The 18,016-nt window shown below is 36.3% G+C and overlaps 3 protein-coding genes across 5 annotated transcripts; 2 read left to right on the forward strand and 1 right to left on the reverse strand.

Annotated features, from left to right (window-relative positions):
* The first annotated feature begins 7,319 nt into the window (after nt 1-7,319).
* Nucleotides 7,320-8,531, forward strand: LOC128555969 (uncharacterized protein K02A2.6-like). Its single transcript, XM_053539829.1, has one exon. The coding sequence runs from the start codon at nt 7,320-7,322 to the stop codon at nt 8,529-8,531; it is 1,212 nt and encodes a 403-aa protein (XP_053395804.1).
* Nucleotides 8,532-11,415: 2,884 nt separating this feature from the next.
* LOC123546149 (uncharacterized protein K02A2.6-like) lies at nt 11,416-12,741 on the forward strand. Its single transcript, XM_045332338.2, has one exon. It carries the CDS (start codon nt 11,416-11,418, stop codon nt 12,739-12,741), a length of 1,326 nt encoding a protein of 441 aa, XP_045188273.2.
* Nucleotides 12,742-13,581: 840 nt separating this feature from the next.
* On the reverse strand, nt 13,582-17,671 carry LOC123524100 (uncharacterized). Of its 3 annotated transcripts, XR_008370347.1 has the most exons (3): nt 17,504-17,671; nt 14,056-15,630; nt 13,582-13,951 (listed from the first exon to the last, which is right to left on the reverse strand). XR_008370347.1 is itself a non-coding variant. In XM_045302020.2 (2 exons), exon 2 carries the CDS (start codon nt 15,618-15,620, stop codon nt 14,259-14,261), a length of 1,362 nt encoding a protein of 453 aa, XP_045157955.2. In that variant the 5' UTR covers nt 15,621-15,630; nt 17,504-17,671; the 3' UTR covers nt 13,582-14,258. The 3 variants fall into 3 exon arrangements, 2 of the variants coding, with proteins under 2 accessions (XP_045157955.2, XP_045157956.2); XM_045302020.2 differs by having other exon boundaries at nt 13,582-15,630; XM_045302021.2 differs by lacking the exon at nt 17,504-17,671 and adding an exon at nt 17,039-17,151 and having other exon boundaries at nt 13,582-15,630.
* Nucleotides 17,672-18,016: the final 345 nt, after the last annotated feature.

The following is an 18,016-nucleotide window of genomic DNA, read 5'->3' on the forward strand; positions in this document are numbered from 1 at the left end:
CTAAGGCACAAGAATACCTTTCTGGTCGGAACTTTGTGCAGCGCAAACACCTCGGTTCTTCAATATTCCAGTGTCTTCATAGTATACCTAAAAAATACTACGAGAAAGGCTTCAGGGATTGGATTAGAAGACTGAAATTTTGTAAATCTGTTGGAGGTGAATACTTCGAGGGGACCAAATAAAATTGTCATTGAAATCTATCAAGGATACATTTTTATGTGCCCAGATGCATTCATATTTGAACAATCCTCATAAAGAGTCAACCCGCTTTTGGCATGCTGTTCAGTATACCATTCCTGGAGGAGATAAATGTCCTTGAACTGGTTCTTGTTTTTACAAACTATTACTATCATTTACTTAATGATATTGTTCGATGTTCATCCTTGCTTTATGTTTTTGTGTTGATTTTTTTGACAATGTCCGCAAAAATATGTTAAATGTTAAGCGAGCATAAAAATGTATTATATATATTTAGTACAATATATTAGAAATGGCGGGATCATTATAATGATATAAAACTCACTAAATTTATTCATTGTTAGGCTTTAATGACTGTTTTTAAGACGGATAAGACTTCGCAAGTAAGACACAGAACGGTATCCACTTGATTGCGTTGCATAGCGACCCACTCGAAACGGCGTTGCATTAGGTTTTCGGCCAGTTGTTCAGAAACAACCCTGAAAAATTCTATGAAAATACAGACGCTTTGTTTTAAGAGGTAGCCCTTTACATAAAAAGTGTTTTAACAGTTACTTGCTCCCGATAAACACTATATTTGAGGCGATATTGTCAAAAACTGTCAAAAATCTCCTTCCCCCGACGGACTGTACAGAAGTGTTTGAATAAACGGCACAAATCTCAGCTAAATAGACACATGTGCTAAAATAAAGACACATTTGCGCTCCAGGTGCACCCATCGGTTTCATTTGATTCGTTATTTAACGGGTAGAAATTCCTTTAATCATACTTACAATTCCGGAAATTCGTAGTATCGGCCATATTTCTCCATCTGATCGGCGTAAAATTCACCGCTCAAACAACGTTGGAACCACTTGATCTGATAAAGCTATGGCCAGTGTGTTAATTGTAAATTATTTTCAGATATGTTGACATCCTAGCCGTGTTCAAGCACAGTTGATATTATCGTTACTGTGACGGAAATAAACACAGTTTTCATTCCAAACCCATTTGGCTTAGGGCTGCAGGAAGCAATCTGCCATAAATAGCTTATCTAATCTTAGTGGTTCTAATGGGAAAAAACAACAGATTTAATGTTAAAAGTTTCTGTTCATTTACTCTAAGAATGGGCATGGAAACTCAAAAGTATGTATGATATGGTCTTAAAACAGACTGAAGAAGGAATGGGCCCCAACCTGCACTATTTTGGCCTCAATATTGACGTGACACGAACTCCTCTACGTAAGGTTTTAGGAATTATGTTCAGTTTTGATATCAATTTGTCCAAAATAGAAATGGTCAATTGGACACCCTAGCCAATAGCTGGTCATTTGTGCTTCATACTGTGCAATGACAACCTTACATTCGCCGAAGTGACGTCAACAACATTAGATATCTTAACTAAATCGATTAAGAACATATCTCCATATTCAGAAGTGTCAATCCTGTGGCGTATTCTTACAGAAAAGCTTTTATCTGTGACATTATTTTAAATCAGAGCATTTCAGTTCCGAATCGTGACGTCGTGGGATTGGTGGGGAAATGTCGTCTGCTGATTTAATGTTGCTGGCGGCATGAAAAAATAGTTTCTCTTTAATCACGAGGACACAGGTGCTACTATATAGTAATATGATAAATATCTAGCATTTCCTTTAGAATATCTAAACCGTAAATTAAAATATTATGCTCTGTCAAAGTCGCATCCTGAATGGCGTGTGTTCATATATTTCAGCCATTTGATTTGAACTAGTACTTTGATTATGCACCGGAAGTAATCACATAAATCTTGAATAGATGTCTCCGAAATCGAACAGCAGGTTGTGACTGTGCATAGAGATATTTTCTTCATCTTAAGGTAATTCTCTTGAGTGTTTCCCACCTAACTAAGAGTTCAGTACTGGTTACTCACAGGTAAACGGTTTCGCTTAAAGAACAAGATTCGCAAAGAGCAAAGCAAAGTTTGCCGGGCTGGCCTAAAGGAAACTTCCTCTCTCTCTCTCTCTCTCTCTCTCTCTCTCTCTCTCTCTCTCTCTCTCTCTCTCTTTAAAATAGTTGATGTAAGACGAATCATTGCCTTTTCCATGACTTACATTTTACATGTATATTTTGTTAAAAATATTTATCCCCATTTATCCCCTTTTCATGTTAGAAAAAACAATGGTTGATATATTATATGTGTACAAATACAGCTCTCTCTCTCTCTCTCTCTCTCTCTCTCTCTCTCTCTCTCTCTCACTCTCACTCACTTTGAATGTTGCTTTATGATAAACTGCAAAACCTAAATTCTACAAGATCATACAAAGCAACCAAACGTTTAAGAAAGGTATTGAAATCATGTCGTCTCCCCGCTTCTTCTTTTTTTCATCGGACAATACACTCATATATTTTGCTTACGCATTTTCGTATATGAACTGTTAATCCAGAGTCTATTGAAATAGAAACGGACACGAGGAAATCAATTCTGAGAAGAAGGAACAGAAAGGTCAGTTAAATGAGTACGGGATTCCTGAGCTACGTGTGGATAAAAAAGCATGTTTGAAACGACGATTTATTTTCAGAATGGGGATTTGTAGGATTCGACCCAACTATTTGTTCAAAACATATAAGCTAAAGAGCAAGGCTATTTCCCAAAGTTTGCCCTTTGAAATAAAAATGCTCAGTGTCAGACTAGATATAGAATAAAAAACATTGTAAGTAAACTTTTTGTCTGTAAATTATATCTTTTCATGGTATGATAGTTTTGCTATATGTTACATTTTAATTCATATTAACATTTTGAATTCCCCACGGTCAAAACATGTTTTATCAATAGAAATTTCTCTTTGAACGAGAATATACCATACACCATCAAAAATACATCGTCGCTGTTTACCATTATGTGTAAGAGGAGGATACAGTTTATGCTTTCATCAGTCAACGCCTTTTAAGTTAACGGCACGGGAAATTCGTGCATTTAGTGGCGAAGTCCCTAAGACATGCAAAATGGCGGCTTTTAATCAAATAATGACTACGGAGATATTCATTGTTGAATAATATGTACTCGTGTTTAGCTTTCATCCTATATTGAAAAGTGGACTTGCATTGAAAACAGATCTGTGTTGAGCTGATAAGTGTGCATGGCAATTAAGTTTTTCATTTGGTGGAAACACTTCGCAAATAAAAACGACAATCATCCTGCCAGCCAGCCCTGTTGTTGTAGAAACATAAGAGATTTGTGTTGCGACGGGTATGACTGACAACGATATGTGACATTCCAATTCAGTCATAGCGAATAGTATTGGCATAAAAGAAGTTTGACTACACACCGAACGCTTAAAATGTTGAATGGTCGTTAAAAAAATAGAAATAAAAATTTACCGAGAAAACAATTTTCAATGAAATTTGGGTGTACTCTTTTGAGCTTAAACAGCAGTTAAATTACAAAGAATGGTTAAGATTGCAAGACTGGTCATTATATGGCAAATAGTAGAAATGTATGTATGATCTAGTTGAATATTCCGCTTGAACTGGTTTATGATAATCAAAGGCAGAAAACTCGTTCTTTTATTCAAGTCTGACCATGTGTGGTTACTGAGCGTTTTTCTTCAAAACCATCTATGTATCTCATCACAGAACAAACTAATTATGCGAAATTCAAAATCAGAGTGTCACGTTGAACGGGCTATATCATTTGTTACTTCATATTATGGCGAGAGGCGAATATTAAAACATTAAAAAAAGAATTTGGCATTTTCGATAAATCACAATGTTTTTTTGGGTTTCTGTATGCTCGTTTTCAGAAAACAGCATGTTTTATGTTAATGCATTATAAGTCCGTCTGTCCTTCCGTCCGGGCATTAAGCATCTAATGTTTTGAAACTTTACACAGTGATTAAACATCACTGGAAAAAAATTCATCGGGTGTCAGTAAGTCAAAGGTTCAGGTTATATTGACCATGAGACTGAAAACGCTTTCCCGACTTACAGAAAAGGTATAAAATCAAGCGGTTTATGAGAAGAAGCTGTTTAAAGTTGTTTCTATTTTTTGCTCTAGCGGCCCAGCGTCCCCACTTGAACAAATCTGGGAGATGATGCTACAGGTCAAGATTGATGAAGATCCATACGGCGGTTCATAAGGAGAAGCCCCAAAAAGGGGCCAAGCGGCCCCTTTTGAACCTTATAATGATGCTACATGTCAAGTCTGATGAAGATCCACCGAACAGTTAGTGAGAAGAAGTCGTTTAAAGGTATTTCTACTTTTGTATCTAATGGCCCTAACCAAGCTCTCCCATTTGAAGAATTTAAGGTGTAGAACAATGATGCTACAGATAAGTTGGAAGAAGTCGTTTAAAGTTATTTTTAGCTCTAGCGACCCCTAAAAAGTGCTAAGTGCAACCACTGGAACAAAATTTGGAGGGAATCTTATAATGATGCTACGGATTTTTTTTAATGAAAATCCATCCAGCAGTTGTTCATGAGAAGAAGTCGTTTGAAGGTATTTCTATTTTCAGCTCTAAATACCCCTAAAGGCGACCAAGTGCTCCAATCTGAACAACTTTGGAGAGGAATTTCTAATGATGCTAAGGATCAAGTGGTTCATGAGTAGATGTCATAATTTGTTTTTCTATTTTTAAGCCCTGGCGGCCCCTATAAGGGACAAAGCTGATCGTTTGAACAAACTTGATATGAGGGACTACGCCAGGATGTTACTGACCAAGTTTGATGCAATTCTGACCAGTAGTTTCAGTGGACGAACGGATGGACGCCAGACGGACGGTGAGTGAGCACTTAGCTAGCTTACTCCGTGTTCAGATCTAGATAAATTGAAAATGTGGTATTTTTATTTTCAAACCGAGATCGCCATTCAAACTTTAGGACAACTTTGGACAAACTAACAGATTTAATTATACGTTTGTATTTAATTGATATCAGGATATTTCAACAATCTGGATCAAATGGCAAGTTTTAAATTGTGTTAAGTTTATAGATTTATTTATTTCCCGTCTATCTTTTGGACAGGCAAAGATAGGTGATATTAACTTTTCAAACTTGCACTTCTAATAAATTTCTTCTAAACATATATTTGTTAAAGCAAATCTTCAGCACATATAATACAATACGTCTTAAATTAACATAATTCCTAAGGAAATGCATCTTGATCAAATCTATATGTATGCTTAAACATTTTGGTTTGGCAACCAAGATATGAAAATCAAATTTTAAAATCACTACCAATGAAAACCCCAACTTGGTTTAAACATATTTATTCCCAACAATATACATTATTATATTTATATACTAACATTACAAGTACAGTTGATGGAAAGAATCCTTCTCCTAGAAAACCCTTAACTTGCTATGTAAACACAAATATTAAAGAATAAACGAGCCCCCCGCCAAATAAATTGTTTTGTGAACGAAGGGACAGTATTTTGAAAGCTGTAACAATTAAAGGGCAATAACTCTGCAAATACTGAAGTGATCCGGTTGCGCATGAACCAATGCTCTATAGTAAACAACATTTGTGCAAAGTTTCATGAAGATTCATTGATAGGTTACTTATATAAAATCAAAACTCTTTAATCAAGTTAAGGGGGAACACACTATTTTTACTGGGTCATGAGGGATAACACTACGTGAGCAAAGGTCATTTGCTAATCAATAATTCGGTGAGGTTTGGTGATCATAGCCAAAATAGTATTTTAAATTTCGGACGGAAGCACAGGTGCACGCGCGCACGAACGAACGAACGAACAGCCGGGCAGACAAAATTTATATCCCTCCACCTCCGGAGTGGGAAACTGTTAATCGTAACTGGACCAAAATCTGATTAAGCTCCTTTGAAATACAGTGTACCATACATATTCTATATTGCATCTATTGTGCATTTTCATCGCGCCATAAACCTTCCGATGTGCATCAAGCATTTTATCATCTAAACATATATTTACATTAACTTAAACACGTGGTGTTGATTGAGAGGTAGCATATTTACACTAAAGATGGTTAAAGGATAACAAATAAATACAGCAAATATAAAAGCTAAAAAGAATCTTTATACTAGTATGTCTTCCCTGTCATCCAGTGCGTGTACGTGGCGGAAAAGCACAGAATATCGGCGGAAGTACATCAGAACAAAGAGCTAAAAAATAAATGTATTTTATACTTTGATCATAAGTACATAGAAGATCAGCCGCCGGCCGGAAAGAGTCGCCACATTTGCAGGACGGATGAAAAAGATACTGTAGTGTTGTTAAATACAATGTCAATCATGTGATAGCAGCTCCTCCCACTAGCTCCCTAGCAGAAGGATGTCTCTCTGATACCATTATATGTTAGTTGAATACATGCATGCAATATGACCACTTGTAGTGCCTTAGTAAATAAACTTGTAGAATAGTTTTATTGAGTTACTCATTTCTCAATACAGTACAATGGCGACGAGGATAAAAAAGTTGACTTACAATAAATTGCAATAAAATGTGTACTTTCAAAAAACGCTGGAATTTATGTTTACACATATAAGCAGGAACTTAAAAGTTTAGAACACTTTTTGGACATCTTTGTAACAATAACTGTCATTTATCAATAACACTGATATTTAGACAATAAATATGGCACAAGGATTACCAGTTTTTCCCGCATTTAGTGTAAACGAGCCTGGCATAGCCACAAGGTGGAAAAAATGGACAAACCGTTTTGAAAATCTTATGATTGGAATGAATATCAAAGACAAAACGCGACAACGTGCATTATTTCTTCACTATGCAGGGGAAGATGTCAACGACATATTTGATACATTGCAAGACACCGGGGACGATTATGAAACCGCAGAAACAAAACTGACTGAATATTTCGCACCAAAAAAGTGCACGGAGTATGAAATCTTCAAATTTCGACAGGCAAAGCAGGACTCGAGCGAAAACATAGACAGTTTTCACACGCGATTGAGGGCATTAAGCAGAAATTGCGAATTTCCTAACACGGACAAAGAAATCAAATCACAAATCATTCAAGATTGTACCTCCACACGGTTACGTAGAAAGGCTTTACGAGATGATCTGACGTTGGACAATTTGATAAAGGAAGCACGTGCCCTGGAACTATCTGATCTACAAGCGTCCGAAATTGAGAACAATTCAAAGTAAGATGCAGTGAATGTCATGAAATCGAAACACAAGTCAGCATCAACAAAACACAACTCTTATCCGACCAGAAAGAAGGCAACATGCAAATATTGGGGATACGAATACCCACATCAATCAGGAAAATGTCCGGCGGACGGAAAGACGTGCACATACTGCAAAAAGAAAGGTCATTTTGAAAAAGTGTGCAGGTCCAAGCAGAGAAATCGTAGGAAAAATGTAAACAGAATGGATGATGAAAGCTCTCAAAGCGAAACTGAAAGTGAAACTAGAAGCGAAAGTGAAAATAAAAATAGCATATTTGGATTATCAGTGAATTCGTTGCAGTCATCAAGACCTAATTTGACCATCCAAATAAACGGTCAGTCTGTCAAGGCATTGATAGACACAGGGTCGTCTATAAATGTAATTGATGAAAGGACATACAGCAAGCTAAAAAACAAAGTGACTCTCAGTAAGGTAGACACGAAAGTATATGCTTATGGTGCTAATAAAGTAGACTTATTAGGAAAGTTCCAGGCGACAATTGAAACCAAACACAAGATCACAACAGCTCCAGTATATGTGGCAAAAGGTAAGAGTGGCAACTTGTTATCTTATTTGACATCTGTTGATCTCCAGGTTATTCCTGAAATAAGTGTCATAACACAGAATAAGGTCGATGAACTTTGCGATAAATATGGATCTGTCTTCAAGGGTATTGGAAAAATGAAAAACACTGAAGTAAAGTTGTATGTTGACAAAAATGTGCAACCTGTCACCCAGCCGCACAGACGCATACCTTTTCACCTGAGAAAACAAGTTGAAGATGAGCTCCAAAGGCTTGAAAAGTTAGACATCATTGAGAAAGTAGATGGTCCGACAGATTGGGTATCACCGATAGTGGTGGCTCCGAAGCCCAAAAGCAAAACAAACCAAATAAGGATTTGTGTTGACATGAGATTGCCTAATCAAGCAATAAAACGCACAAGACATATAATTCCTACTATTGATGATATGATCGTGGACTTAAGTGGTGCTAAAGTGTTCTCTAAATTAGACTTGAATCAGGGATATCACCAGCTGGAACTATCAGAACAATCACGAAACATTACGACATTCACCACACATATTGGACTGAGAAGATACAAACGCCTAAGCTTTGGAATAAATAGCGCTGCGGAAATTTTTCAAAACGCTTTAAGTACGACTCTAGAGGGATTAGATGGTGTGAAAAAATTTTTCGGATGACATAATCGTATATGCTAGAAACCAAACAGAGCATGACAGAAGGCTTGAAGCAGTCTTAAAGCGACTACAACAAATGAACATTACGCTAAATAAAAAGAAATGTGAATTCAACCAGAACAAATTAGAGTTCTTTGGATATGTATTTGGTGAAGACGGCATGTCGGCAGACCCAAAGAAGGTCGAAACCATCAAGAACACACCACCACCCAAGAATGTGCCAGAGGTAAGAAGCTTTTTAGCTGTGACAAATTATGTGTCGCGCTTCATTCAAAATTACAGCACAATTGCAGAGCCTCTAAGACGCCTGATAAAGAAAAACGCAAAATGGACATGGCAAAATGAACAAGAAGAAGCATTCCTTAAGCTGAAATCGATTCTCAGCAGTGATACTGTCATGACCTACTTTGATCCTAATAAGGAAACACAGATCATCACAGATGCAAGTCCCGTTGGAGTAGCCGCAATAATGCTACAAGAAGGAAAAGTTGTGTGCTATGCAAGCAGGTCATTGACAGACGTTGAAAGAAATTCATATTCTCAGCAAGAAAGAGAGAATTTGGCACTAGTTTGGAGTGTAGAACATTGGCATATATACTTATATGGACATAAGTTCACTGTGGTCACTGATGCGAAATTCATTGAAAATATCTACAGTAATCCAAAGTCAAAAATTGGATCAGCAAGACTTGAACGCTGGAGAATGCGACTATTATCATACGACTTTAACGTCATACATAAAAGTGGAGATTCAAACATGTCGGATTTCTTGAGCAGACACCCAGACACAGGAAAACACAAACAAACAAGTGTGGCAGAGGAATATGTTAATTTCCTGGCATATCATGATGTCCCTGTCAGTCTAAGGAATCTTGGTCAGATACAGAAAATATCTGTGGTTTGCTGCCCAGCATGTTGTCTCATTATCACTGACAAGCTACCTGACCACAGTGAATTATGACCCAACACTGGAGGCTGTTATAATGTTGAACATCTTGGTAAATTGTAATCTAAAAATCTGTAACACATTAACTTTCTATTTTTTTTTCTTGATCAAAATTTGAAACCCTTTGTCTGAAGAAAAATTAAAATGGTGATGTGTACGACTTCAGTCCCAGTCCAGATGCACATTTTACAATATCGGTGAGCTTCCAAGCATGTATAAAAAGCACAAAAACACAGCATTCATGAAAGCACCATACAAAAAGGTCTCAGACTGAAGCAACCTCTGAATTAACCACTGTCTATCAAATATTACGTAAATTGATTATGGAAGTGCATGTTACACTGACACTACAGTTTATGTGCAAATATAATAAATGTATCATTTATTGGACATACTAGACAGAGGGAAGGGGAGTAGGGCATCAGACCGGGGCTTGGGGGAGTGTGTAGTTTGCCCCACCTCCAACAAGTTTAGTGTTGATATGATGTAAGCTCAGGATCTAAACTGCTTATACTAATTTCATCTGTGGATATATTTAATTTTATATAAGTTTGAACCCGTACTTCCAGACTCATATTTGTGTCCTCCCTGATCCCCATGATAATAGGACCCCCGCCCTCCTTGTTGAAATGGCTTCTACGTGGGTATGTATGTAATTAATATATTACATACATGTATTTATACATGCACAAATTGTATGCATGTAATTGTTAGGTTTTATTAATGTATTTTAGCTCGATTGTGAAGAAAGCTTGTAACTAAATTATTGTTCAAGCAAGGTCAAAAGTTCAAAACTATGTACTTTAAATAATTTTAACTCTAAATATTATGCTAGCGGCAATTGCAGTGGCAATTGTATTTGCCTCTGCGACCATTGCAGAGCAAGATCATGATCTACACTGTTTGCAATTCAGTTAGTAAGTTTTCAATTAATATCCCTATAAACTATAAATAGTACTGCCAAAATTGAAAGATGGGCAAGTTTATATTGTAGAAACTTAACAAGGTACATAGTAAGAGTTAAAGCTTCAAAAGGTTGGATAAAAAAATTAAGAAATCATGATCATTAATATTCTACAGTTGAATATAGAAAGAAATGTATTTTGTGTTGGCTAAATTTAAAAGAAACTTTTAATTATTATTGTTTTTTATTTTTACTTTTTTGTTCTAAAAACATGAAAAGTCGTTTTTTTATAGTAAAAACATAAAAATGTTTGAGGTCAGGATGTTTAAATTAATGTCGACCAGGAGACTCAAGAACGCCAAATTCATTTCTTTCCCGTCTTATGTTATACATGTAATAAGACATGTGCATCCTTCTTATTATGCCTATTCAAATGTCAGGCTGGTCTGGATCCATGCTGGTCGCAAAGCCAATATGTTGGGTTTTTCATGGCGCTGCTCATATTTTGTTTCCTTTTCATAAAATGTTACTAATTGTTATCAATATATATCTTGTTACAGAGACTCTACATATTATAATTAAAAACTATAACTATTTAGGGCCTTTGACTGTTAGCAATGTTTTACCTATATTTCACATTGAAAAAAAACCTGAAATTAAAATATAACAGAATTTGAAATGATAATTTAAATTTAAACTTTAATTTTGACACTCTATTATTAAGCAGCAAAATCATTTATTAGCAATAACTGTATGTACAAAAGCAATCCTCAAAATAAATCATGAGATAATTGTTGCTATACTGATGTATAAATTATGCCCATAGGTCTTCTTTAATATTGTTTAGCTTCTGCTGTGTGCTTGTAATTCTTATCAGCCCCACTCTATCCCTCAGATTGCTGACCACCAGCTGACTGTCACAGTATATTAGATCAAAGGGTCTGTAGAGTAATTATAACTGTATTCCTGCTGGGGTGTTACTGCTCAGAGCTGAGCAGTTTCTTGTCAAGATTCCTTAGACTGCTGTAGCCATGAACATGAATGAAATAATTCAAGCAACATCCCAGGACGTTGACCTCCAAATGGCCATTAAATATGTCAAATCTGGAAACTGGAATAACCCAAGCAAAAACAAAATCATTGATACCCTGTCACGCTGCAAAAACGAGCTGTCGGTAGTAAATCTTCAAAATGGTGAAATTCTGCTGCATGAGTCCAGGATTGTTATCCCTAGGCAATTACAAGATAAAGTGATATCATTAGCTCATGAGGGTCATCAGGGAATTGTTAAAACCAAACAATTATTAAGAGAGAAAGTGTATTTCCCAGGCATGGATCAATTAGTAGAAGCAAAATGCAAAAGTTGCATTCCGTGTCTAGCAGCAACAAATAAAAAGACTCAAGAACCGCTGCAAATGAGGGAAATGCCAAAATATGCGTTTCAGGTAGTTAGCTTGGACTTTTGTGGACCATTTCCAGATGGAAAGTATTTACTCGTGCTAATGGGTGAATACTCACGTTTCCCGTTCGTTGAAGTACTTAATTCAATCACAGGCAACACAGTGATTCCTGTGCTAGACAAAATTTTCTCAGAAGCAGGGATTCCAGAAGTGTTAAAGTCAGACAACGGAAGTCCCATGAATTCACACCAGTTCAAAGATTTTGCTAAGCATATGGGTTTCAAACACAAGAAAATAACTCCGCTGTGGCCGCAGGCAAATGCTGAATGTGAACGCTTCATGAAAACAATAGGCAAAACAATCAGAGCTTCCCATGTCCATCATTCTGATTGGAAAAAAGACATGTATGCTTTTCTGAGAAATTACAGATCGACACCGCACGGAACGACATCCGAAACACCCTCTGACCTATTTTATGGAAGACCCATAAACATTAAAATTCCATTCTTACAAAGGCAAAAGAAATCGAAAAAACACAAAAACGCAAGAGAAAATGACAGAAAATCAAAGCAGAAAATGAAAGACTATGCTGATACACGGAGAAACACGAGAAAAACTGAAATTAAAATTGGTGACAGTGTGTTGGTAAAACAAGACAAACACAACAAATTTTCGACCCCATACGATCCAATACCCTATGAGGTAATCAAGACAAAAGGGTCAATGGTAACCGCCGAACGCGAGGACAAACAAATAACTCGAAACTCTTCATTCTTTAAACGTGTCGGAACGTCGAAAAATGAGCCAAACAACGAGAAAACCAACGCCAACCATGATACGACCGTATCATCCCAATTCGAGAAGAAAACCAGGCACGAAACCCCATCACACCAAGGCAACGACTCTGGCGATGCCGTATTACCACGAACACAAAGACAGAAAAAAAACCACCGGATTACTTAAAAGATTTGTGTGTCAGAGTACTAAATAGCGGCATAATAATCCGCTATAATTCAAAGCAGAGCTGTATTCGAAATTGGAATTTAAAAGTGTTAATCAATAATCTATCATTTAAAAGCTGCATTCAAAATTGGAATTTAAAAGTGCTAATCAATAATCTACCATTTAAATATGTAACGTTGTGAAAAAAAAATCCAAAGAGATGTAAAAGGATTTAACAATAAAATGTAATTCACCATGAATTATACATGCAACAGGTGCATTGAAATAATACATGCCATTCATATGCTTACACTGTTTTGTTACTGGATTTACATTATTGTTTTAGAATAATATATCTGACCTTCATTGCAAATTCATTTTGTATCATCGGGCATATAATTTATTTAATTGAATGAAATGCCAGTCTCATTCACAATCTTAGAAACAATAAAGTAATTTATGAACACGTGTAGACAGTACTTGCTATCGGAACCAATCTTTAAATCAGCCATTGAACATTAACGTTGAGATAAGACGATAAAGCAATTAGGGGCATATCATTGCTACAAATAAAACTCTCGTTATCTGGACAGACACTCGTGAAGACAAACACTTGTAATCTCGGTTAATGTTTGGAAACAATGACACTGCTGTTGGAGAATTTGATTAGTATAAACATTCTTTTATTCTGGCTAATTTCAAATCTTGGCCGGGAGGAATTGTAGTGTTGTTAAATACAATGTCAATCATGTGATAGCAGCTCCTCCCACTAGCTCCCTAGCAGAAGGATGTCTCTCTGATACCATTATATGTTAGTTGAATACATGCATGCAATATGACCACTAGTAGTGCCTTAGTAAATAAACTTGTAGAATAGTTTTATTGAGTTACTCATTTCTCAATACAGTACAGATACGTACTTCAAATGTGTTACACCTGCTCTTCAAATTTGTAAAGGTAGGGGTTTACGGCAGGAGATGAGGTCAATTTAAGTCACGTGCGAGATTCCGAGCGAGGTTTGGTTTACCTATCATGTTGTCAATCGGCACCCACAATACTGTTCGTTTAACCGATTGAGCAACGAGTCCGGTATATGATACAAAAAGTACGTTCTTTTCGTCCATTTTTTTTCATACAAGATTTAAGATACGCATTTGAAATTTTATGTTCCACCAATATCAACACACTATTTCGTCCCCAGTAGTACAGTCAAACCTCTGCTAACGACCACCTCCAAATAAAGATCACATTTAGAAAATGTACTTCAAAAGTTAGCTTTTTTCTCCCCTTCTTCTAGTTTAACTACAAATAGCATGTTTACGTCTATTAAGACACCATCAATTAACACTTTTTTATTTCTAAATGGTGGTCGTTGAATACAGGTTTGACTGTAAGTGTAAAAACAAGTTTTAAATTAAGGTATTTGAATTCTAGCAATACAACACATGTATTGCTCTCAAACAAACATCTGTTCTCAGTTTTTGATTTTATCAACCAGATTAGGTCATTTGATTAGAAAACACTGAAATATGCTACTGTCAACTCAGAATTTTTTCTGTCATATTTTTAACATCATTAGGAATTGGCAACGTTTTCGCTACTGGTAAGTCTAAATTCATTAATTTCTGTTTCGTCTCTACCACTTTCGCAGTCGCGTTAGTTATCAGGTTGCTTGCAAATTTTGCTAGATTTTGTGCATCAGATGCATATTTATCTAGAACTTTTGACTGCGTTTTATTCTTTGTCTCAAAGGCACTCTTGTCTGTGTCAGACAGCACATTATTTGCAATGTTCACTAGATCTTGAGTTTCTACAGAAAATGTTCCTTCTATTTTTGTTCTGTTCAGTCCGCTCGTATTCTGGTTTGAATAAGGTACACTGGCAGATTGGTTAAATAATAAATCTTTAGCTAGCTTCATAGCGTTCTGAGCTTTAAACGAAAACAATTCAACTAGTTTTGTTAAATTTCCATCTACGGATTTTGTTTTATTCTGCCAGCTAATGTCAGTTAAATTCGTCGCTTTTTTATTTAGCGCGTTTTGAACCAAATTAGCCAGTTCTTTAGTTTGAGCAGCGAAGCCCTCTGCGAGTTTCGTTTTATATACTTCAAGATCTTTCGATTCTCTCACTATACTGTTAGCTTTTGTTTGAACCTCAACGGTCCTAGCTGAGGAGGTCATGTTTAACTTTGACGCGAGAGCGGATAAACTTCCGTTGCTTGCCGATAAAAATGGATTCATTCTGTTGACAGGTGTATATGTCAAGTTTGATTTGGTAAATGTTGTGTTGAGTTCTTTTACTTCTGTTTTATTTTGTTCGAAGAGAGTCTTTTGCCCTTGGTATGGATTCGTTCTGTTGACAGATGCATATGTTAGGTTCGCTTTGGTTAATGTTGAGTTCGGTTCTTTTACTTCTGTTTTATTTTGTTCGAAGAGAGTCTTTTGCACTTGATATGGATTCGTTCTGTTGACAGATGCATACGTTAGGTTCGCTTTGCTTAATGTTGAGTTCAGTTCTTTAACTTCGGTTTTATTCTGTTCTTCCAGAGACTTTTGCACGGAATATTTGTCTATAGCTGCCCCGTCTCCGTTGCCTATAACAGTATCATCAATATCAACATCATGTTCATCATCATCATCGACGAAGTCGTCATCGACTTCAATATCTCCCGCATTAGGTTGTTCAAATTTAGGTGCTTCAGTCCTAATTTCTTTCTGAACATACCTATTTTGAGTGATCTTAGTACCCTTTATAGGTTCGAATGTGTTATCGCTGTTGGGCATAAAAGTTCTATACACTATGTAGATGACCACAATAGCAACAGCGATGGATATAAACTGTTTCCGTCGGGTACTTCCCCGCCGTCTTGTCCGGGAGTCCCCACGTCCGTTTTTGTTCATGTTGCTGATCCTGAAAATAAAAGTAGAAAGTAGTAATTAAATATTGGTATGTATGTATACAATCAATCGAATCATGTATAAAACATAGCAGAACGAATCGTTAGAAAACACCGATACAAATAAAGTTATACAGTATATGGGGACTGGAGGTCCTTTATTTTATTTTAATCTGTATGCGTATTTCTGTTACATATGCGGGTGCTTAACGCAGCGAAATTCGCCACGTACAGTCGTTTCGAAGTAAGCAGGACAGAATATAATAGTATTATAATTCATTCAACGTGAACTTAAATTATGTTTATAAACTGCTTTTAAATCATAATTTATACACAAGTCATACAAATGATCTGTGTAAGACCGTGACAGTCTGTTTGCAAAAGTTTTACCTAAGTTCAGTGTTTACAACGATCAACTACGGTATTCACCCTTGCAGGCTTTAGAGTGTATGTGTTTGTATTGCATTCAACCTATATGGGAGACTCTTCCTAAAGACTTTAACCCTTAGCCTGCTGGCGGCAAGTGATTCTGCCTTTGCGACCAGTGTAGTCTGATAATGGTCTGCATTGTTCGCCATTCAGTCAGTATCTTTTTGGTAAGCACCACTTTTAACAGTTAATGGTACTGTCCAAATTGAAAGAAAAATTTAAAGGGTTAAGTAATGTTTTTAGTGAGAGGATGCTGCAAGATCCAGACAACGCTTCAGTTGCAGAAGCTGCCCTGGTTCTCTAGCGTGACAGATGTATAGCGCCCATACACTGGTCTGTTATACCAGTATAAGCAATTTTAGTTGGAGGAGCGGAGGTTCGAACTCACGACCCTTTTTTCGTAGACAGACAGTGTTAGCACTGTATTAGTTTGTCGCCGTGACAGTCTGATTGGGTCTTACAGATCTGAGACTTGTTCTCTCAATCTGGTTATGTATTACAGATCACAAATCGATCCGGGACTGGTTACAATGAAACACATAGCAGTCTGTTTGTGTCTTACAGTTCTAAGACCTGATAAAATGACGTCCATGAAGTCTGATTGTTCCTTAGAGGCCTAGATCCACTACTACGTAAGGCCCCCACTCCCTCCCCTAAATCCAATAAACAACTACTGTCTTATCTGCTGCTTGTTGAGAGAATTATGTGAAGTCTGCGGGTTCTGCGGGAACTGGCTATAATGAAATTTATGATAGTTTTATATTTCTGTAAGCTACAGATTTGAGACTGCTTATCATTAGTCATGTACTAACTGCATATTTGTAAAGAGACCCATCAAAAATCTGTTTCATCCCGTTTCTAATAACCTGTTTTCCAACTCAAAAAGTTCCGTGAGAATTTAACTATGTTTTAAGTAGTTAAACACACTTCCAGCAAAAGTCTTAAATGTGAAAATCAGATAAATACAAAATGAATATACAGTTTTATATATACCTTAAAATTCGTATATCATCCTAGTGAGTCTCCCTTGAGCGTCTTTTAAAATAATGTTTAATAGAACTGTTACTAAATTTACACCTACTTATTGCGTATTTATTTGACGAAAGGGGTACGTAAATGTCCGATATTTAATGTATGAATATTTTATAAATGTTACATAGTTCATGCAACAGCGATATCGATCTATATCATGAACGTGTGTTACAAGCAACTGACAGACAGAATCAATGGGTGGATACATGAATTGTAGGCTTCCAGTCAATATAAATTCAATGCTTAACCGACAGAAGGTTTTAAACTAAAATGTTTAAACTACGCACATTATACAAGCATTATACAAACATGTATATATAATTATAAATTCATAAAATAAATGTTATGAATATGGCAACGGATGGATACCCTGACATACATTATACATAAACAGGTATACAAGGGAAAAAAAGAGAAATCACTTACCTTGGATTTACAAATGTCTAGATCCGTTCGTATCTATGTTTTAAGTCTTAATTAGTAAATACGTGTCATTGTTATAGTCGTGTCTAATCTTGTCCTTGGATATTGGATTATCGTTGTACACAAATCTCAGCTTTTCAAAGATATTAAATTTCTGATCAATATTCTATGCATGGTTAAAATACGTCATAGGTGGATGAGCACAATGATCTTTAATTTATTACCTACGGAATCCTGTTCGTGCCACTTTAATTCTCGCTTCACCAACACGCGACAATGTTGTTGCCTTGTCCGAAATATACATGCGAGATTTAACAATCCTCGCGAGGGTTTTAGGGCGATAATTATCTTTCTTAATTCTCACATCGGGGAATTGAAGTCCTGCTTAAATAATGATACATAGTTGCGAGAATTAGTAAAACCTTTTAGGTTATTCCTCAAATTATTAGGTTTCAGATCATTTCAGTCTCTAGCTGACTATTCAAGATCTTTTGTTGCTATAATTCCACTGAAATT

Source organism: Mercenaria mercenaria, chromosome 3 (genome assembly GCF_021730395.1).
Source record: "Mercenaria mercenaria strain notata chromosome 3, MADL_Memer_1, whole genome shotgun sequence".
Taxonomy (NCBI): domain Eukaryota; kingdom Metazoa; phylum Mollusca; class Bivalvia; order Venerida; family Veneridae; genus Mercenaria; species Mercenaria mercenaria.

Excerpts from the sequence above, each read along its gene's own strand:
- LOC123546149 (XM_045332338.2), top strand. The coding sequence starts at position 11,416 with ATGAATGAAATAATTCAAGCAACATCCCAGGACGTTGACCTCCAAATG.
- LOC123524100 (XM_045302020.2), bottom strand. The coding sequence starts at position 15,620 with ATGAACAAAAACGGACGTGGGGACTCCCGGACAAGACGGCGGGGAAGT.
- LOC128555969 (XM_053539829.1), top strand. The coding sequence starts at position 7,320 with ATGAAATCGAAACACAAGTCAGCATCAACAAAACACAACTCTTATCCG.